The sequence below is a fragment of the Pristis pectinata genome, chromosome 10 (genome assembly GCF_009764475.1).
Source record: "Pristis pectinata isolate sPriPec2 chromosome 10, sPriPec2.1.pri, whole genome shotgun sequence".
NCBI classification, from domain to species: Eukaryota; Metazoa; Chordata; class Chondrichthyes; order Rhinopristiformes; family Pristidae; genus Pristis; species Pristis pectinata.
The window spans coordinates 60,834,311-60,858,165 of NC_067414.1; the positions used below are offsets into that span (position 1 = coordinate 60,834,311).

At 40.2% G+C, this 23,855-nt stretch overlaps 1 protein-coding gene across 3 annotated transcripts in view; it reads right to left on the reverse strand.

Moving 5' to 3' along the window:
- The window catches only part of otofa (otoferlin a), a 283,609-nt gene that overhangs the window by 82,277 nt on the left and 177,477 nt on the right, over positions 1–23,855 (reverse strand). For all 3 annotated transcript variants that reach the window (XM_052024320.1, XM_052024318.1, XM_052024321.1), the window contains 7 exons: positions 20,125–20,251; positions 12,511–12,565; positions 6,833–6,964; positions 4,997–5,059; positions 3,494–3,578; positions 2,827–2,986; positions 1,712–1,898 (listed from right to left, as the gene is read on the reverse strand). In XM_052024320.1, coding sequence (XP_051880280.1) covers positions 1,712–1,898; positions 2,827–2,986; positions 3,494–3,578; positions 4,997–5,059; positions 6,833–6,964; positions 12,511–12,565; positions 20,125–20,251 — 809 coding nt within the window. The remainder of the gene's footprint in view (positions 1–1,711; positions 1,899–2,826; positions 2,987–3,493; positions 3,579–4,996; positions 5,060–6,832; positions 6,965–12,510; positions 12,566–20,124; positions 20,252–23,855) is intronic.

Here is a 23,855-nt window from a genome sequence, read left to right on the forward strand (position 1 = left end):
ATTCACCCACGTCTCATAGGGTTCCACCCTCTTATTTACGCTGCAGAGGAGCAACAGCCACACGTCAAGCTTCCTCAAGGTTGTCCCCACTCATGTGTGCCCTTATTAAACCTTACACATGCCTGCTCTGCTCCCATGGGCAGTCAGACTCACCCTCACTTTCAACATACTAGCCTAGAACCATTCCTGCCCACACCTGTTGATACAGGTCACATATCAGTTTGCCAATTACTGCTGGGTTAGAGAGGTCATTGACCAGACTCCATCTACATCACATAAGCCCACACTAATAGGTGGGCAAACCACAGATGTTTGCTGCCATTGATGGCACTCACAGAGTCATAGGGAGATACAGCACAGCCCTTTGGCCCACCATTTCTATGCCTATGATCAACCACCCATTTACATTAACCATAAATTAATCCCACTTTTTTATTCTCCCCACATACTCACCGACTCTCCCTAGATTCTAGCACTCACCTACACACTAGGGACAATACACAGTTGCCAGTTAACCTACCAACCTGCACACCTTTGGGATGTGGGAGGAGACCAAAGCATCCAGAGGAAACCCACACAGTCAAGTAGAATGTATAAATTCCACACAAACAACATCCAAGATCAGGATTGAACCTGGATCTCTGATTCTGTGAGGCAGCGACTCTACAAACTGTACTGCTATGCTGCCCTTTTTATTTTAATTTTTTTTTGATTTTGACCATCTAATTTTGCACTTGATTTTATGTCACCCGGGACTTATATGGGATATGGGGTTTTAGTAGTTTGGCATTTAAAACACAAACTAATAGAAAATGAGAAGTGTTTTTTTTTTAAAATGAGGTGTGAACAGTACATTAAAGTTGCAGAAGTTGCTAAACTCTCCTGAAACATTCTCAAACACTTATTTTCTAGGAGTGAATTAGACATTAATACATTGTCATATAGTGATCAATTGTTGTAGTAAATTATCCATTAGTTGGCATTTAAAAACCATGTTTTACAGAGATCTCTGTAGCATTCTCTGCCAGGTCTACCTGGCCATGGAGGGCTTCCATGAATGATGTGGTCCACTGCATGCTTCCTGCTCTCAGGGATCAGTGGTGAAGCCAGCACTCTCCATTAGCTGGAAGGGTGCTGCTGGTGTTGTGCATTGATACCTATAAGGGCCAACTCATGTCGTAACTCAGTGCCAGCAACTGACAGAAATTCAGTTTAGAGATTTTCAGTAACATCTGCTGTTTCTGAAACCGTGTGGTATTACATGAAGGTGTGTGACTATTGCTTCTTAAAGAGTTCTGTTGAATATTGTGGTCTTTTGAGCTTCTTAAAGTAGCAACAGGGAAATATGGAATGCCAGTTTAACAGCACAAAAATGGTGCAGACAAATTTGTCGGCCAAACTTTTTGGTTAATGATCGTTATAAGAATTGTTCTGAAGAAAATTCATCAACCTAAAATAGTAATGCTGTTTCTTTCTTTGCAGATGCTGCTTGACTTGTTAAGTGATTCCAATATTTTCTGTGTTAGAGCAAAACAGTATCTGCAGTAATTTGCTTTTAGATTATATTCAAAGGATAAGTTAGGCAAATGACTTGCTGTAATGGAAAGTAAATGAGACAAAGAATTAAAAATGTAAATATAATTGTTTCTTTATATCGACATTTCTGTAAAATAAATGGCTATTAATTGAGTATACTGGTTTATCTTTGTACCTTTTGTCCTGCAAATGACACTTGAACAAAGGGATCAACTAAGTCTTTGTTTTCTCCAATGAATGCCTTTTTCATATTAGCCATTATGCTGGTATTCATCTTCGGCAGCCCCTCTGCTTTGTAGACCTTGACATAATACCGGGCCCACTGCCTCTCTGAGGGCACTCCTTCAGGAAGCAATAAGTTCCTAGTGATAAACCATAAATGAATTATAAAGCCACAAACTATTCAGGGGTAATAATGGTTATGAAAATTGTGTTTTGGCTTCATCATTAAATCTAGAAATGAATAAATAATATTTTATTTGGGTTATTTCACTTTTAAGTCCATAGTTCCAGCCTGACAAGGCATGATCGCCTTGCCAGAATGTTCCAAACTAACAGTAGATTGTAGTTTTTGAGGATTGTTGAGGGAAATATACTGGCAAAAATAATACTGGGAATGAAGCAAGATCACCATCCATTTTATGACATTAAGGTCACTTACAAAAGGCATTATGAAATACTTCAATGCCATTGACTGTTTTTAAATCATGTGTTTTAAAATAAATTAAAAATGGGTGTACTGAACAATTTTTATGAAGATTGTATAATATTAAAGTTTAGCACATATCATTTAAGAGTTTCTGATCACAAAAATTGACTTTAATCTAACATTTAAAATGACATTAAGACAGTAACAGAGAATTATTTTGTATTCTGCTGTGCCATAGATAGTCATAGAAAATTTTCCCCATAATTATATTCTTAATAATATTATCTCCGTATAAATCTTGCACATAGCATTTGGCATGCAAATATTTTTCAAAAATCAAACAAAAGTAACGTGGTCAGACTAGAATTCCATTCTTCCTTGATTAGAGCGAGTGCTGCAGAGGAAATCATGTGGATTGTGTGCTGTCTGGCCTGCTGAATATTTCCAATTGTCTATTTCGTTTGACAATCTCCACATTGTTAGAAATCACTTTTTAAAATTTAACCACAGCTTGTACATACAGGACATTCATTTTATTTTTTTATTATAGAAAAATCGGAAACATTTTAAAATCAATTTCAAGTCATCTTAAATAGAAGCACTGAAAATCTTTCAAATTCTTAAGTAAAAAAATTTCTTACCCCTCTATGTCATCCTCATCAGTCTCATTGGATCTATGTGGTGTCTTAATATTATCTCCCTTCCCAACAACAGCGATATCACACTTTACATAACCTTTCACCCCAGCAGTGATGTCACCTGGGTCGCAGAGTATTGCCCACTTGTGGTAGAATTGATGTTCTGTTTAAACAAGAGAAATTTATCGGAAGGTTGCATACCTGGAGATTCAAATTTTGAACACCTTAAAGGATGGATGCTGATTACAATGAATTAATATTTTATTTGCAATGTGTCTTTTATTTGTAAAAATGATTAAAAATTATTATGGCAGTTCAGTCACCTAAAGGTAGTACTATTAGTTTGGAAACAAAGAGGTTGCCTTGTTGATATGAGTCCAAGTGTCATCAATTTTCTGCAAGTCCACAGAGTTGTTCAGTAAATATTAATTATCTTGCCACTACATAGAAGATCCCTTTGAAGGATCTGATGGAAAGAATAACTCAATGAAGGTGAGAGATAGGATTTACAAATAAAATGTCAGGATAGATGAAAGCCTGCAGAATAAAAGAATATGGGGAAAGGGTTAGGAGAAAGATGTTTGGAGTACTATATAAATACTAATATAAACGAGTGGGGGCAGTCGGCATATTTATGTGTTGTAGATTCCATGTAATTCAGTGTGATTACCTGGTTGAGAATAGATAGTTCCTACATCAAGCTTGAACATCCCTACCAATGTTCCACTTCGCAGGAGGTTTTTGGAATGAATTACCTACAAAAGAGTTCAGTCATTTTGATGGATTTTCTTTATTCTGGCAAGCATAAAACCTGCTTATAATTAGAATATAAAGTGAAAACATAGAGGTCTATATTTTACCTCTGGCATTAAAAAGGAAAATTATTTCATTTTACTAATTTAAACGTATTTTCGTTGCTTTTAGGATATGGTTTTTTTGCATCAAGGAATTGTTCCCTGTATTTCTTCTGTACTCCATTTGAGGATTCTTATTTACATACAGGAAACACACACCAATTCGATGTAACCAAAATAACAACATATAGTTCACGTGGAGATTTTCTCATCTGCTTAATATTTTTCTCTTCACCTCTGGCCTCCATCATCCTGCTACAAAACACAGCCCAGATCTAAGAGATTGCAGCTTAGTTCAATCCTATTTAAAATGAATTGATTGGTTTCTATCTGTTATCTGGCCAGAATTTTATTTACAAACACTCCTACATTTGCAAAAATTGAAATATTTATTACTCTTTTGGATGTTTAATTAGGTTTGTATTTTAGGTTATTTTCCTCAGTTAAACTTCCTGGTAGATGCATCATCTTGAGTTTGAAGGTGGACTTCCCATGACAAAATGCTCATCTTGGAATGATCCTATTCAATTAGATCATGGCCGAGTTCTATTTTTACCCATCTTTGTAACTTTTGATACCCTTATTCAACAAAATCGATGCCAATTTTTTGATTTTTTTCCCTCAATGTTTTGATCCTACTTTATTTTTGGAAGGAACAAGGGGAAGCAAAGGAGGAGGAGGAAGAGGGTGAGAAGAAGATTTCCAAATTTTGACACTATTTGTGGGGAAGTAGCTTTCCTGACATCACCTCTGCATGGTTTTTTCCTCATAATAAGGTATTGCCCTCTTGTTCTCCATGTAATAATCAAATCCTTGAATCATCAGATCATCCTTTAATGACCTTCACTCAACAAGTCGTGCTCAGAGCCCACTTCTGACTCTGGCTTCTGAGGTGGATGCCTTTGACTGAACCGTCAAGGTGGTCTTCAAAGACGGAGGCTGAACAATGACAGCTTTTGAATGTCAGTTGGAGATGCCGATGCCTTTCCAGTCTATGCTTAGCTGTGGGAAAATTTAACCCTTTACTGACAATTTTTCTGACATCATAGTAAATTTAGGAAGGATCTTTTAAAGTATATAATCAATGTTTCTGTAATACATGGGGCTATGTTTTTTGGAGCTCCCCCCAACTCCATCCCATTCCACTGCTGTAAATTCAGTGGGAACCGTTTATCCCATCAATACCAGCGCAGCAAAAGCAGGCTTGGGAGGTTCTTTATAATTAATGTTTTACCAGTTTGATTTTGGAAAGGTCTTATTTTTGTCAAATTCTATACAGAACAAGTAATACGTTGTTGGAATATAAAAAATGTTCTCACCGAGAGCTTGACTATTTTATCGAACATGACATCCGGTGATACATGGAAGTCAAAGACGAAGTACTGAAGACAAAAAATGGATAACTTTATTAAATATTCATTCAGCATTCACTGAACATTCCATAGAACCATACAGCACAAAACAGGCCCTTCGGCCCACCATGTTGTGCCGTCCATCAAACCACCCTCACACTATCTAACCCTTTCCTCCCACATATCCCTCTATCTCACATTCCTCCAAATGCCTATCCAACAAACTCTTGAACCTGTCCAATGTATCTTCCTCCACCACCACCCCAGGCAGTGCATTCCATGTACCAACCACTCTCTGGGTGAAAAACCTCCCCCTGACATCTCCCCTGAACCTCCCACCCACAACCTTAAAGCTATGCCCTCTTGTCTTGAGCATTGGTGCCCTGGGAAGGAGGCGCTGACTGTCTACTCTATCTATTCCTCTCAATATTTTGTACACCTCTATCATGTCTCCCCTCATCCTCCTTCTCGCCAAAGAGTATAGTCCCAGCTCCCTTAGTCTCTCCTCATAATCCATACTCTCCAAACCAGGCAGCATCCTGGTAAATCTCCTCTGCACCCTTTCCAATGCTTCCACATCCTTCCTATAATGAGGGGACCAGAACTGGACACAGTACTCTAAGTGTGGTCCAACCAGAGTTTTGTAGAGCTGCATCATTACCTCGTGGCTCCTAAACTCAATCCCACGATTTATGAATGCTAACATCCCATAAGCTTTCTTAACTACCCTATCCACCTGTGAGGCAACTTTCAGTGATCTATGGATATGAACCCCCCAGATCCCTCTGCTCCTCCACACTACCCAGAACCCTGCCATTAACTTTGTACTCTGCCTTGGAGTTTGTCCTTCCAAAGTGTACCACCTCACACCTCTCTGGATTGAACTCCATCTGCCACTTCTCAGCCCAGCTCTGCATCCTATCGATGTCCCTCTGCAATCTTCGACAATCCTCCACACTATCCACAACACCACCGACCTTTGTGTCGTCTGAAAACTTGCCAACCCACCCTTCTACTCCCTCATCCAAGTCATTAATAAAAATCACGAAAAGCAGAGGTCCCATTACCGATCCTTGCGGGACACTGCTAGTCACAGCTCTCCAATCTAAATGCACTCCTTCCACCACATCATTTAAAATCTATTCTATTCCAGATGGATCCCAGCTAAAAAGCATATTTGCAATAAAATCTGAATTACTTCTGAAACAGCTTAGATTTTTGATTTAGCCATATTGTAATGGCAATTTTACATATTTGGCTATCAATGATATTCAAATAAAAGCAAAATAAATATCTGGATTTGTGGGCTGAATTTTACATGATAGACCAATGAACGAATACAACATGGGAAGAACATTATAAACACCAAGGCTTTTTATTTTAATTTAGTATAAGCAATTGTGAAGAATTGAAGCTATTGATGGGCTTCATTATATTCCAGTAATAGCAGTACCCATTGCTATAGGATTAATAATAGGATTATTTGTTTGATGGAATTATTTGAAGTAACATTTTATTAGTCTTTGAAGGCAGATCAAGTGAACATAATAAATGAAACATTTAAAACTTTCCCCATGGAATTGTAACTTAAATCCATTTGCCTTTAAGAAATGTTGAACTAAAATAGGCATTCTTATCGTTATATCTTACTTCTGTAAACAAATGAAAAATCTCTACCAAATACTTAATGGAGATTTACTTTAGGAACAGTGAAGTGGAATCAAGTGCTTGGAAGAGTCACTATTTCATGAGTTATGTGAGCACAAATATTGAAGAACGGAATAACAAGCAAAAATACTTCACCTCGTTATAGTAGGGACAATTTGTTGATTCCTTCATGCTTGTATATTTCTTCTCATCTCCAATCTCAACACAAACCACTGGATCCATGTTCAATCCCACCAGCTGCCTTGCTTCAATAATTGTAATACTCACCTGGAGTAGGAAAATAATGTTAATGTAATATCAACTCAAATGCATTTTGCTACTTTGTGAAAAAGTGAGGCAGACTGCTGAAGAAACATGGCTTACTCTGGCTACGTCAATGGTTGAAAATGGTCTCAAAAGAGTTCAAATTGTCTTGCACAGTTGTCAGTTCACTTGCTGCCAGAGGTGAACTGCTCATGCTTACCACTTACTTAAATGGTTAAATACAAATTGCCCTTTTGCAGAATCGTCAAAGTTAATGCTGTTAAATGCTACTCTGATCCTAAAGAGGGCTGCAGTGTCTCACATGGGTAAGCCAAGAAAATCCTTCCCCATGGAACAGTTGAAACAAAACTTTGATAACCACATCTAGCTGTCAAAGACCCTGAATGATCCTGAATAAAATGTAAATTGTTAAAATTATTAACAATCAAATTGCTAAAAACAAAACACAAACCTTTGTAAAAAAAAACTGATAACATCTTAACTGAATTAGTTCATAAGTATGCAAATTACCCAGAATTTTTCAAGATCTCCCACAGCTGTAACCTTCCACTGAAATAAATGGTCTTGCTGCTCCTGTGCCAGGTCAAAGCTGAAGTAGATTCAGCCAGCAGAAGTGTCAGACCTCTGCTGCATGTTCACATTCCTTCATTTGATTCCATGAGGAGGTCTACATCAAAACTGTCTACACAGTTGGCAAATTACCAACGAGGACTGAGAAATGATTTTGGGAATTCAGTATTTACCTAAAGGTAGTAGAACTCATCCTATGACTACGAATATAGTCATCGCAGAGCAGCCTATGACTATTGTCCACCAGCAGTGTTTAGATTGTAACAATATTCATGGGTGGATTATTGTCCTTCATTTTCTTCCACAGTTAGATTAAACCTTTGTGTTGGTAAGCGTCTCCCTATCCCCCAATTTGATCATGCTGTAGAAGACGTAACTTTGCACCATTGGCTTGTACTGCTATCCTGGTATGGGTGTAAACAATTGTCGAATTGGCTGATCTGCACAGTGCAACTCCAGATGTTATTGGGATACCATTCTGATGATGTTGCATCACATACCAGGTTTGATGTTAATGTGTGTGCAGTAAATATTACAGACATAGGACTTCACCTCACGGGGCAATCCACGTCAAATGTGCAGCAGTAAATCAGCTGTAACTTTCCACTGAAATAAATGGTCTTGCTGTTCCTATTCTGGAGTGAGTAGGTTATGAACTATTTATATTCAGCAGCTTCTTCTTATTTTAACTTTTATTATCCCTTTGCAATAGATTTGACTATTTTGTAAAACTTATTTACATCAGCAAACACTTTAGAAAGTGCAATGACTGGAAGAGTGTGATTGGTTACATTCATAAACTCGCTTAACCATAAAAACATCCCTTTGATCTGAAATGCCAATGAAACTTAATAAGGTCTTCTGTAATTATAGAAACTGCTGTTGTAAGGATCCAGTATGAATATATCAGATTTCATAAAAAATTACTGAATTACTGATGGTGTTTTTTATGTTTGGTACTATGACATACAGTAGTTGTCAATTGTCAGATCCAAAACTGATACCATAGAACAATACAGCACAATACAGGCCCTTCAGCCCACCATGTTGTGCCGCCCTTCAAATCACACCAAAGACTAGTTAACCCCTTCCTCCCACATATCCCTCTAACTTAAATTCCTCCATATGCTTATCTAACAATCTCTTGAACTTGTCTAATGTATCAGCCTTCACCACCACCCCAGGCAGCACATTCCATGCACCAACCACTCTCTGGGTGAAAAACCTCCCTCTGACATCTCCTTTGAACTTCCCACCCAATACCTTAAAGCCATGTCCTCTTGTTTTGAGCATTGGCACCCTGGGAAAGAGGCGCTGGCTGTCCACTCTATCGATTCCTCTTAATATTTTGTATACCTCTATCATGTCTCACCTCATCCTCCTTCTCTCCAATGAGAACAGCCCTAGTCTCTCCTCATAATCCATACTCTCTAATCCAGGCAGCATCCTGGTAAATCTCCTCTGCACCCTCTCCAAAGCCTCCACATCCTTCCCATAATGAGGCGACCAGAACTGGACACAGTACTCTAAGTGTGGTCTAACCAGAGTTTTGTAAAGCTGCATCATCACTTTGCGGCTCTTAAACTCGATCCCATGACTTATGAAAGCTAACATCCCATAAGCTTTCTTAACTATCCTATCCACCTGTGAGGCAACTTTCAGTGATCTGTGGATATGAACCCCCCAGATCCCTCTGCTCCTCTGTGCTGCCCAGAATCCTGCCATTTACCTTGTACTCCACCTTGGAGTTGGTCCTTCCAAAGTGTACTACCTCACACTTCTCTGGATTGAACTCCATCTGCCACTTGTCAGCCCAGCTCTGCATCCTATCAATATCCCTCTGCAATCTTCGACAGCCCTCCACACTATCCACAACACCACCAATCTTTGTGTCATCTGCAAACTTGCTAACCCAGCCTTCCACCCCCTCATCCAAGTCGTTAATAAATATCACAAAAAGTAGAGGTCCCAGAACCGATCCCTGAGGGACACCACTAGCCACAGCCCTCCAATCTGAATGTACTCCCTCCACCACAACCCTCTGCTTTCTACAGGCAAGAAAATTTTGAATCCACACTGCCAAGCTTCCCAGGATCCCTTGGCCTCTGACCTTCTGAAGAAGCCTACCATGCGGAACCTTGTCAAATGCCTTACTAAAATCCATGTAGACCACATCCACTGCACTACCCTCATCAATCTTCCTGGTCACCTCTTCAAAGAACCCTATCAGGCTTGTGAGGCAAGATCTTCCCTTCACAAAGCCATGCTGGCTGTCCCTAATCAGTCCGTGTTTCTCTAAATGCTCATAGATCCTTTCTCTTAGAATCCTTTCCAGCAGCTTTCCCACCACAGACGTAAGGCTCACCGGTCTGTAATTCCCTGGACTATCCCTACTACCTTTTTTGAATAAGGGGACAACATTCGCCACCCTCCAATCCTCCGGTATCGTCCCCGTTGACAACGAGGACTCAAAGATCCTAACCAACGGTTCAGCAATCTCCTCCCTCACCTCACAAAGCAGCCTGGGGAATATTCCGTCAGGACCCGGGGACCTGCCTGTCCTAATATTTTCTAACGACTCCAACACATCCTCTCTCTTAATATCTACATACTCTAGAACATTATCCTCACCTACACTGTTCTCAGCATCATCAAGACCCCTCTCCTTGGTGAATACTGAAGAGAAGTATTCATTGAGAACCTCACCCACTTCCACAGCTTCCAGGTACATCCTCCCACCTTTGTCTTTAATCGGACCTACCTTTACCCTAGCCATCCTTCTGCTCTTTATGTACGAGAAAAAAGCCTTGGGATTCTCCTTAACCCTACTCGCCAAAGCCTCTTCATGTCCCCTTCTCGCTCTCCTCAGCCCTTTCTTAAGTTCCTTCCTTGCTACTCTATATTCCTCACGAGCCCTGTCCGATCTGCTATATTTTCATGCTAATTAAGTACAAAGTAAACAATCATCCAAAATTATTTTTAATGATATCTATTGGAAGCATGCCTGCCTTTATTAAAGTCCTGAGAAATAAAAGCAAACGTTGAAAGCATATGTTCCTAAAGCCTAAATTAATTGTGTAATGTTTAAATGGAATGTCTTTTCGCAGTATTGGTATACTGCATTAGATTAAGCTAAAACATCAATTTATGAACAATGTTTCCAATAAACATTACAAAATATTTGTATCCCATCTAACATGTGGATCACCGGTAATAATTCAGCCCACACTGAAACTCTTTTCTCTAATAACTCTAACTAGTGAGTACTGTGGTAGCTGTGTGATCTAGTGTCCATCTGCTATCGCCCTTGTGCATGAAGAGGGATTGTTTCAATGTTTGATTTTAATGTCCCTTCTACTGTGAAGTTGATGACAACCCAGTCATAAACTTCCCTGCTAAGTGCAAAAGGACAACAAATGTCATCACTTTGGTGAGTGAACTTCAATGTTCAGACTCACAAAAGATATGGCAATATGTTTCATCTTCACTGTCCTATCAGCTTGTAAATTAATACTTTGATTTACCTGATCCAAGCTATTTAATATTTTATGCAATTAATTAGCTTCCTTCTACCTGAGCTGCAGAAACTGAATTATTTATAACCTTTCATGAATGCTCAAGCCTCTTCTTACACTTGCAAACACTCTTCTTTGTTTTTCCTTTGCCATTGTATGGAAACCAGAACTATGTCAAATTGGCCCTATGCAGTTAGCTGGAAAGCTGAACAACTTCAAGAAGATGGCAAGACCTTTCTATTTCCCACCAATTGGATGGACAATAGAAGCTGGTTTGTTGCTGATGCCCATCACCTAGAGGATGAAAGGACAACTGTACAAATCATATCTTAACACTTTATGAAAAATATTTAAATTAACTTCCTACATCCAAAAACATTACCCACAAATAAATCCCTTTGAATTTCACCAACACAATATCAGTTATATTATGTTTTTGTCGTTGATTACTTTATCCAGTGCAGTATTTTACATTTACCAGTCACTTTTCCTCCTGCAACTCTTGCCACTCTATCATCTGAAAATTAGAATTTGTATGCTTCAAGCATGATAAATATTCCCACTATTATCTCTAATAACAGAAGTTGCATGTCATTGTATCAGAACGTTTTGTTCTAGAGAAGAAGAAAAATAATACCCTTTTTGTCTTAGTGCAGCTGTAATCATTGAGACAGTTGACACCAGTGACACTGAAGCGTTCCCTAGCATTGCAATTGCACAAAATTGTGCAAAAGATGAGTAACACAGAATAAAGAAAGGAAAATAAAACTATAATCCAATGAGCACTCTCCTCTTTCAAGAATGCACAAGAATGGCCACTGATAATGAATGAAATCATAATTTTAGGATTTACAAGCTTCTGAACAGCCAGAGTAAACCACTGATAAGTGGGTTGATTTCCTGGCCAAGCTTGATTGAAAGACCACCAATCGCTTCAATCAATGTAATGCAATTGTGTGAGTTTCTTCAGTTCATTTGGGTGAAGTAGTTAAGAAAGTTTGAGCTTGGTGTCTGGTGGAATTGAGTTGCCTATTTCAATCCATCATAATCAGCATTAAGGTCATTTTCAATCTCAATTATATCTTTTGAGAAAAGTTGAAGTTAGCTCTGAAAAATGAAAGTAGAATCCTATACAACAAAATAAAAATCAAGCAGAAGTCACAGATTAATACTAAAATAAGGAAAATACATCGGTGCAATTGACAACTATATAAAATCAGATTTGACAATTAAGTAATAAAAGTATTAAACATACTAGCAGTTCTCTAGTACTATACCAAGGAGAAGAGAACTACTTCAACAAGAAATTTTGGACTCAGATTTATGAGCTTGCTACACAAAGTCCATTTATGAAAGTATGGAACAAAACCAGTCACTTTCTCTAATTTGTTAAATTATTCATCATCATTGACCTTCCAACTAGCCCAATATACTGAACTAGGAAAGAAATCCTCTGGAACTTACTTGATAATCCTGAGGTCTGCCCGCACTGGGTTCCATTTTGATGTCAGGCTTTGATCTGTAAATAAAGACACATTAATCTTTTTTTCAAAATGAGTTCATTGATGCACTTTTTGGTGAAATACATAAACAGAGACATTGGTTAATAGACAATTCATTTGACCCCACTATTTATAGGATAGTGGGGTCAAATGGATTGAAGCAGAATGCTCAGTTTTGGATGTGTTGAAGAGTTTGCATCCATTTCCTGATGAAATCCTTCCCATCAGGAAACTGGTACAGGCACTTTCTGGTTCGAATGCTTTTAACACAGATGTCATTTCCCCATCATATTAATGCCACTGACCATGGGGGTTTGAGAGCATCTGGCCCATTCCATGTTCAGGAAGGTTGAGCCTTGTGTCCCTTCTCCCTGGCTCTTGCTTTTCACAATCCCTCCCATCCATCCCTGCCATTTGACATCTGCATGGCAGAATGAATGGAGAGATCTTTTTGATAGTGCCAACCTATTTCCCATGGGCAAGCTCATGAATGCCATCATTGTTGCCTATCCTGTCAGCAGCAGCATATGTGCATGTTGGGATTCAGCATCTCTTCAAGGGTGTAAATCACAACAAAGCTTTCTTAAAGCAAAGATGTCCAAATTTCATGATTTTTTTGGTGACTTCTGATTTGGCATTCGGGTTAACCTTACCAGACATTTATTGCACCAAACACAGGTAAGATCCAGTTTCCAGACTATAACAAGTGGAACATAGTAATGGGTTACAACTTCCATAAACTATCACTATTTAGTTGAATTATTTCATGCCATCAACCACTTCTCTTTTCTTTCAGCTCTCTTCCAGTTGATTAAAGGCATCGCTTAGTGTACTCGCATGGGCTTCAGAATTGACTGTCGTTCTTCTGGACATTCCTTGTTCCAATTTGGCTCTAAGCATCCCATTAATTGTTTTCTCTGTTATTTTCATAATTCTGTGGGCACTGCTTCCTGCTCTTGTGCCAATGATTAAATTACTGATAAAGCATTCCATTTCTATCTGTCCTTCATGTGGCCAACCCCTAGTCTGTCTCTCCTTTTCCTGGGCTTCCATCTTTGTACTCTTTCCAACACATATTCATAACATTGAACTACATTGGTTATGTAACCACTTCATTCATTTCTCTCACTTTCTTCATCTCTGCAGTATCTGTTCTGAAGCCTCCATGTTCAGTACTGGTGTTTCTGGAATATTTGTTTACCTTGAGAAATTCTCTTGACGATATGTAGGACCCATATCTGTTCCACTTTCAAGAATTTGTACCCCTTTGTCCTCACCTTCTATAATTCACATCTATCAAATTATTTTATGTCATCTTCACCATTTACAGCATGGTATCTCCCTCCTTTGCGGGACTGGCTTCTTCTGGGATACTCCCATTCCAGTTGCTTTCAGTTTCAAGTTGAAAGACTTTTCTCCATGCAAAAGTAAAACTGTACAAATACAATTCGTCCCATTGTATCTCTTCCCACATCATCAACCAAAGCCCCCCAGACTCCTTTCATGAAAGGAGTCCCCTATTAGCATACCACATTCCTTATACATGGTGTGATTTTTTTTAACCAAGACCAAACACAGATTTGGATAATGCTTAATTTCTTGAGGCCCTCCCTAATCTGCCTTTTCCTTTCTGGTCCCTTGAATTTGCCAAGTTTAGTCAACTCTCCAGGACAACCCTCAAGTAACTAAGAAGAGAAAGATGTGGCCAACCTATTTGCTAAAATGGTTTTCCTAGATGCTGTGCGCAACAAGGAAAAAAAATTGTGGCATTAAAATACATTTTGTTTGCATGGAATATTTTCAATTATTTGATTACTTGAATTAAATTCCCCATCTGTTAAGGTGGGATCAGAATTCATGCCTCCAGACCAATAGTCCAGGTCTTAAGGTGATACTCCACTAACTTAACCACAATGCCTCCGTACTTGAGTCATGATCTTGTTGAGTGGTGAAGCAGACTTGAGGAGCAGCATAACTGACTTCTGCTTCAAATTCTTGAAAGCACAGCAGAAACAATGGACCAGATTGTTGTGAACCCAGCCCACTGTCCAGACTTGCCATCCATGGTTCACACCCACTTTCATTTGCCTTTACAGAATATAGAGGGTCAGGCGCACTGTCCTTTGTCCTCAAAAAGCATCACACAAAGCCAATTGGCCTCTGGGCAATGAGTAGGCTTCTGACATCATATCTTGGGATTCTGCTCAGAACACCATGACAACCTTTGACAGCATGCCAAGGTATTCAAATAGATTTAATAATTACAAAAGTTATACCATAGAACCATAGAACAGTACAGCACAATACAGGCCCTTTGGCCCACAATGTTGTGCCGACCTTTAAACCTCGCCTAAGACTACCTAACCCCTTCCTCCCATATATCCCCTATTTTAAATTCCTCCATATGCTTATCTAACAATCTCTTGAATTTGACCAATGTACCTGCCTCCACCACCACCCCAGGCAGCTCATTCCATGCCCCAACCACTCGCTGGGTAAAAAACCTGACTCTGATATCTCCCTTGAACTTCCCACCCATTACTTTAAAGTCATGCCCTCTTGTATTGAGCATTGGTGCCCTGGGAAAGAGGCGCTGGCTGTCTACTCTATTCCTCTTAATATTTTGTATACCTCTATCATGTCTCCCCTCATCCTCCTTCTCTCCAAAGAGTAAAGCCCTAGCTCCCTTCATCTCTCCTCATAATCCATTCTCTCCAAACCAGGCAGCATCCTGGTAAATCTCCTCTGCACCCTTTCCAATGCTTCCACGTCCTTCCTATAATGAGGAGACCAGAACTGGACACAGTACTTTAAGTGTGGTCTAACGAGAGTTTTGTCGAACTGCATCATTACCTCACTGCTCTTAAACTCGATCCCACGATTTATGAAAGCTAACATCCCATCAGCTTTCTTAACTACCCTATCCACCTGTGAGGTAACTTTCAGGGATCTGTGTATATGAACCCTCAGATCCCTCTGCTCCTCCACACTCCCCAGAATCCTGCCATTAACTTTGTACTCTGCCTTGGAGTTTGTCCTTCCAAAGTGTACTACCTCACACTTCTCCGGATTGAACTCCATCTGCCACTTCTCAGCCCAGCTCTGCATCCTATCAATGTCCCTCTGCAATCTTCGACAGTCCTCCACACTATCCACAACACCACCGACCTTTGTGTCGTCTGAAAACTTGCCAACCCACCCTTCTACCTCTTCATCCAAGTCATTAATTAATAAAAATCACAAGAAGTAGAGGTCCTGGAACTGATCCTTGCAGGACACTGCTAGTCACAGCCCTCCAATCTGAATACACTCCCTCCACCACAACCCTCTGCTTTCTACAGGCAAGCCAATTTTGAATCCACACGGCCAAGCCTCACTGGATCCCATGCCCTCTGACCTTCTGAAGAAGCCTACCATGTGGAACCTTGTCAAACGTCTTACAAAAATCCATGTATACCACATCTACTGCACTACCCTCATCAATCTTCCTGGTCACCTCCTTAAAGAATCCTATCAGGCTTGCGAAACATGATCTGCCCTTCACAAAGCCATGCTGGCTGTCCCTAATCAGACCATGATTCTGTAAATGCACATAGATCCTATCTCTAAGAATCCTTTCCGAGAGCTTTCCCATCACAGATGTAAGGCTCACTGGTCTATAATTCCCTGGACTATCCCTACTACCTTTTTTGAATAAGGGGACAAGATTCGCCACCCTCCAATCCTCTGGCACTATTCCCGTGGACAACGAGGACTCAAAGATCTTAGCCAACGGTTCAGCAATCTCCTCCCTCGCTTCACGAAGCAGCCTAGGAAATATTCCGTCAGGCCCCGGGGACTTATCTGTCCTAATATTTTTTAACAGCTCCAACACATCCTCTCTCTTGATATCTACATGCTCCAGAACATTAACCTTCCCAACACTGTCCTCAGCGTCATCAAGGCCCCTCTCTTTGGTGAATACTGAAGAGAAGTATTCATTGAGAACCTCACCCACTTCCACAGCTTCCAGGCACATCTTCCCACCTTTGTCTCTAATCGGACCTACCTTTACTCTTGTCATCCTTCTGCTCTTCACATACGTGAGAAAAGCCTTGGGATTTTCCTTAACCCTACTCACCAAGGCCTTTTCGTGTCCCCTTCTTGCTCTCCTCAGCCCCTTCTTAAGTTCCTTCCTTGCTACCCCATATTCCTCATGAGCCCTATCTGATCCTTGCTGCCTACACTTATGTATGCTGCCTTCTTCCTCCTAACTAGTTGTTCCACCTCTCTTGTCACCCATGGTTCCTTCACCCTGCCATTCCTTCTCTGCCTCACTGAGACAAATTTATCCCTAACATCCTGCAAGAGATCCCTGAATAATGACCACATCCCCATAGTACACTTCCCTTCAAAAATGTCATCCCAATTTACACTGAATTATGAGCCTTATACCCTCATAATTTGCCCTTCCCCAATTAAATATCTTCCTGTCCTCTTTGCTCCTATCCTTGTCCATGACAATGCTAAAGTTATAACATTATTAAAAACATTAAAATACTGAAAAATAACTAAAATCATCAGAGCAAAGTAATTAAGTCAAGAGGTTATCTACACTGATCTTTTCCACAGGGTTATGGCCACCTACTCAAATAGGTCAAGCAGCTCCAGCATAAAGTTAAGGGTCAGATGCAAAGTCCATCTGACACTGGGACCCTCCCTTCAGCATGTTAATGCTTTGTTGTTTTTCTTGCTTTTCTGCCTTTCACCCTGAAAGGTGCTGAAGCCTGTTATCAGTCAGCATAATCTTCTTAGCACTCTGCAGCACTCTGATGAAAACACTGAGTTGATCAATTTCAGACTCCAGCTAATTTTCCTGCCTGTTCCTTTCATTGATTTTCCCCTGAAGTCCTTTTCACTTTCAACTGTTACTTTTTCTTTTGTCTTTTTATTGCATTTTCACAGGCTAGCTCTGCTGCCTTCAGTTTTTTTTAATGCCCTAGCACAGCTTGATTTAGATTGTTCATGACTCTTTTGCCTCATTAATGTTTTCATTGTCAGATTGAAATGATCGTTATTTAGCCTTTAAAAGCTTATTGCCTCTTTCCAGCACTCTTAAAGCAATAGGCTCTAGGCTGTTGAATTTACTTAAAACAGTTCTTTCCCATAATATTAACCACAGATGGTCCCTGATTTTTATCTGCAGCTTCCCTCCCACTTTGATGGATTAGTCCGAAAAAGAGAGAGAGTTCTGGGAGACCCTCTTTCACTGCTCCCCATCTGTGGTTTCTACTGTTGTCCGGCCCTTTGACCATGTTCTTACCAAGACTTGCTCACTACCTGCCTGTCACCTTACACCGCTCCTCAGTCCACCAATCACCTCAGAATCTTTTCACACCACACCCCTTCTCCTCTATACTGGCCACCTTGCCTCTCCACTCTCAGCCCTGATGCAGGGTTTCAACCCAAAATGTTATCAATTCCTTTCCTCCCACAGATGCTGCTTGACCCACTGAGTTCTTCCAGCAGATTGTTTGTTGCGGTTGATTTTTCAGTTCCCATCACAGAGTCTGCTGAATGCCAACCTGTCACTTTTTAAAAATAATAATATCAGAAAATACTGGAAACACTCAACATTTCAGGCAGAATCTGTGGAAAGAGAAATGGTTAATGCTTTAAGTTTGGGAACCTTCTTCATTACTGGGAAAGAGAGAAATCTAGTTAATACAGGTAGCAGAGGAGGTGGGGGAGGGGGGTGGCTGTTACCAAGGGAATATCTCTGACAGGATATGACCTGATGATGTAATGTGGCAGTCAAGGGGCAGTTAAAATTTGATTCAACAGTTGATACCAACAGAAAGAAAAAGAAAATTGTCTAAACTTGGAGAAATTTAATATCGCCCAGGCAGAAAATGAGGTTTGTTCCCCAAGTGTGTGTGTGGAGACTGGTGAGGCAGAAGGGAAGGACCAGGGAAACTCTGTTCTCCCGTTGTCCAGGAGGCGAGTGGATATGAGCAGAGGTTCTGGAAATAGATGAGAGACACAATGGTTGAGGGGAAAAAGTAAAAGTCATCTATGTGGAATGTTTCATCATTGGAGCAAATGTGACAGACGGAGGAATTGAGAGAATGGAACAGAGTCCTTACACGAGGCAGGGTGGAAGGAAGTATAATCAAGGTAGCTGTAGATATTCTCTTTTTTCCACCCATCCCCCTCTTGCTCTACTCTGCTCTCAGTTCTGATGAAGAATTCTGGACCTGAAACATTAACTATGTCTCTTTCCACAGATGCTGCCTGACCTGCTGAGTGCTTCCAGTATTTTTGCTTTTACTTCAGATTTTCAGCATCTGCACTTCCTTATTACTTTTTTTTATATGCTGACAACCCTGTTTTTTAAATTTTTGTTTTCCAGTATTTGTAGTTCCTCTTGGCTCTCAATTGAATTGATGTTTTCTTTTGCATATCACTCTCCCAGCAATATATTGCCATGACCCAGTTGCTTTCTGCTATTCAATTTTAGATAAATGTCTCTTGCCAAAGTATGCATTGGGACTGCAGCTTTGAAGCTTCTAATGCTGGGGGTCTGCTCAGTCAGCTCAGGGGCATACATGCAGTTAGCTGCTGTGCATTGACTATTTTGATTAAATGATGCTGTCTACTGAAGTATGGTTTTAAACTTATTTAGTAGCTGGCTGGTTCTGTTGACCCTTTTGTTCATGTAATCTGTGTTCCTGTTTATCTATTCCACGGCTGTGCAATATTACATAAGGCACCACCGACAACAATAACTTCAACAACTTAGTTTTGTATTGATCTGTAATGCTACAATCCTGTTTAGTGAACCAAGCGCCTGAATGCTGAGGGCTTCTGGTGCCCAGGTAACTTTTTCTTTATTCTTCTTCCTATCTTGATCTTTCAAATTTCACAGAGTGAAAGGAGACAGGCCTTAGTCTTCAGCAGATGTAAAACAAATAAATCACAGCAGCTACCAGAAAATAGCTAGTTTTGTGGTTATGATTAAGATCTACTGTACACTTGTGGGCTGGAACCCATTTCTGTGCATGAAGCCTCAAGGCCTTAATGGTAATGCATGTGCCATCAACTGAGCCCTCCACTTTGGGAAATCTAGCCAATGCTGTCTTTGGTTGCTGTTAATTTCCATGAGGCTGTTGGTAGTCTGTACCCAGACTAACAAGGCACCTGTAAGATGCATCTCTGCACTGCACTTTGAATGCTGGGTTAGACATCTTTTGCAGCGATCACACAGAGCAGCAATACCTTGTTAATGTTTCAGTGTGGAATCATAATGCCTGTTCTTCCCAACTCAACTGCCAGAATTCCAGTTCCTAACCTTTGCGCCAAGGAAAAAAAAGGAAATGAAAGCCCACAAGGCTCAGAATTCTCCCTGGGGCTTCCTCCATGCAGTGGAACAGGGCCAATGTTTTTGAATGGAATGGAAATGACGAAGGAGGCAGCACTCCAGTCCACCTCCTCACCCAGCCAGGAGAATTGCAAGAGGCTGGGAAAGGCCCATATTTCTGTGGTCCTTTGAACCACAGGGAGTCAACATGCAAAACCAATGCCAATCTGCAATTACCTCTTGTTTGAAACATTGGTGGTGACTGCAGTGACAGACGCCAGTGAGATGGTGTCAGGGTCCATTCCTCCTCCAAACCGCTTGCCTTTTCTGTCCAGGTCTTCTGTTTCAAGAACAGCAGGTTCATCTGGAAGAATTAAAGGAATTTCTTAAATAGGTCCAGAGTTGCTTACTTTACTCAATCAAGTACATTTGCTGAAAATAATGTTTCCCTTCAAAGATCAGCATCCAGACAGACTTTAATGTCACTTTCAGAGTGATGTCTATGGCACTTGAAATTATTTATGGGAAAAATTGGCACATTAACGTCAAGTGAGGAGCAAACAAGCGGCTTAATGCTAATATTTAAAAGTGGTGGTGCGAGTTGTGTCACTCCACTGTTAAATTTGTTATAAAGGTGTCTTGCATTATTCCTCGCCATTGACATCCAATGAACACCAGGAGTAGATGTGTTTGCATGGCATGAGGAACTAAATTTGTCACAGAAAGTTAAATCTTATCATATGTTTAAAAACTATCTTAACATGATGATGATTGTTAATTTCTTGAAAATGATCTCCTAAATTGAAAATTAGCTTTCACAAGTTTGAAGCATCATTCAAGAACACAAGAAAATTAGGAGCAGGAGTAGGTGACCTGGCCTCTCAAGCCTGCACCATTCAACATGAGCATGGCTGATCTATGCTGGTCTCAACTCCTCTGTTGTGCCAGTTTCTCATTGCCCTCAATTTCCTGATCTTTCAATATGTATCTTCTTCCACCTTAAGTACTTTTAATGATCTAGCCTGCACAACCCTAAGAATTTCAGCGATTCAACCCCTCTGTGAAAAGACATTTCTACACATCTCTGTTTTAAGTGACCGGCTCCTTATCTTGCAACAATGTCCCATCATTTGAGGTTCTCCTACTAATGAAAATATTTCAACACTTACCCTGTCATGTCCCCTCTGGATCAAGTATATCTCAATAAGATCACTCACAATCTTCTCAACTCCAAAGAATACAGACCCAACCTGTTTAGCTTCTCATCCCAGGATTCAGCCTGGTGAATCTCCTTTGGACTTCCTTCAATGCTACCATATCCCTTCATTAGGAGGGGACCAAAAACTGTGCACAATATTCCAGGTGTGGCTTCACTAACACCCTGTACAATTGCAACAAAACTTGCCTATTTCTAAACTCTAACCCCTTTGCAACAAAGGTCAATATTTCATTTACCCTCTTAACTACTTGCTTTACCTGCCTGCTAACTTTGTGATTCATGAACCTAGATCCCTCTGTACTTCAGTCTCTCTCCATTTAGACAATAATTTGCCTTTTGAACCCTCCTTTGGTTATCGGAGATTCTGAGATGGTTAAATATAAAATTTTATTTATTATTTTTGTTTCTGTTTCTTCTTTTCTCTCTAAATTCAATTTCTTCCTTTTCATTTCATTTTTTGTACTTGATTTGACATTGATGCTTCTTATCATATTCACCGCACTATTAATTTCACAATCCTTCAATCTCAGTGCTTAATTAGAGATATAGATATTTGCCTTTTGACCCTTTTTTTCATTTTTCCAGCACTTTATTGGTCTTGTCTCTTTTCCAGTTCCAGCATACAATCCTTACAGGAAATTCACTTGCAATATTGCTTTTTCATGTTTACACTCTTATTAGAATCCTACTTGCTTTCTTTACCTTAAGAAAGATGATCATTGCTTTTGGTGGGGGTGGGAGGCGGAAGAATATTGCACTGAAGACAAAACAGTAATTCAGCCTACTGACCACCTCAGGAGAAAAACTGATGATATCACTGCTACTGTGTGGACTTTGCTGACAAGGAAGAAACACTGGGCCAGTGCAAATGATGAATATGACTAGTTATGGGCTGACACTCTATCCAAAATAGCTGATCAATTTCATAACTTATTTAAATAATGGATGTATCAATTCAAGTAAAGTGAAACATAAAACTAGAATTAAACTGCAGAATTAAATCTCATGTACAGTGAAATATATGATCTTTTCATGGTCCTCCTAGGTGTGGTGAAATTCCATTGATTTCACCCACATTTCGCTGCTACCCAGGCTGATTTACTTCTCTCTTCCTCAGGTCTGCTAAAGGGACCCTCATCTGAAACATGAACTGTTTCTCTTTTTCTCTTTCCACAGATGCTGCCTGACCTGCTGAGATTTTCCAGTATTTTCTGTTTTTGTTTCAAAATTCTTAAAGTACTTGACAGGCTAGATGCTGGGAAGATGTTTCCCCAGACTGAGGAGTCTAGGACCAGGAGACACCATGTCAGAACAAGGGGTCGGCTATTTAGGACAGGGACGAGAAATTTCTTCATGTTTTGAGAACCTTTGAAATTCCCGACCTTGAGGGGTTATAGAGTCATACAGCATGGAAACAGGCCCTTCGGCCCAACTCATCCACATCAACTGTGTTGCCCAGCAAGCTAGTCCCATCTGCCCGTATTTGGCTCATAGTCCTCTAAACCTCTCCTATCCATGTACTTATCTAGATGGCTTTTAAATGTTGTCCGCCTCGACCACTATTTCTAGCAGCTTATTCCAAATACACACCACCCTTTGCATGAGGAAGCTGGCCCTGATGTCCCTTTTAAATCTTTCACCTCTGATCTTAAACTTATACCCTTCTGTTTTTAGCACCTCCTCAGTGGGAAAAAGACTATGTGCTTTCACCCTGTCTATGTCCCTCATGACCTTGTATACTGTACCTCTATCAGGTCACACCTCCATCTCCTGCGGTCCAGGGAATAAAGTCTTAGTCTACACAACCTCTCCTTGTAACTCAGGCCCCCAATTCCAGGCAACATCCTGGTAAATCTTTTCTGCATTCTTTCTAGTTTTAACGTCTTTCCCATAACAGGGTGACCAAAACTACACACAATAATCTAAAACTAATAGAATATGTTCTCTTTATATATCCCCTCATGAAGAATCATATCTTTTTTTGCCCTAACTTCTCTCTGAAGTGCACTCCTACACTTCTTGTAGTTATCAAGAGATTCACTATTTCCCAACTGCTTATGCGCAGTGTATGCCTCCCTTTTTCTCTTAACCAGAGCCTCGATGTCTCTCATTAACCAGGCCCCAGGTTGCGGAGGCTCAGCCACTGAGTGCATTCATAACACAGATTTTTGAACATTAAAGGTTTCAAGGGATTATGGGGATAGTGCAGGAAAAGTGTTGAGATGAAAGATTAGTCATGATACCAATAAATGGTGTAATGGGCTTGAAGAGCCAGATGGCTTATTCCTGCTTCTGTTTCTTACGGTCATAAACATAAATGGGCCCTTTAACCCACCATATCAATGCAACTATTAAATAACTATCTAAGATAATCCCATTTACCAGCACTTGGTCCATAGCCTAGTATGCCTTGGCAACTCAAGGGCTTGTCCAGATGCTTCATAAATGCAGTAAAGGCACCTGCCTCCACCACCTTCACAGGCAGTGCATCCCAGATTATAAACACCTTCTGGATGAAAAGTTATGTTCTTACATTCTTAGACCTTATCTGGTATAATGAGATGGAGTTAACTAGTAAGGTTGCTCTAGGGAAAAATGATGACAATATTATAGAATTTGTGTGTGAAATACTTCAAATGGTGTTGCAGATGGCAAGCATTTGATACAATGCTTCTCCGCTCCATGGACTCTGTCTATACCTCTTGCTGCCTTGGTGAAGCAGCCAGCATAATCAAAGACTCCACCCACC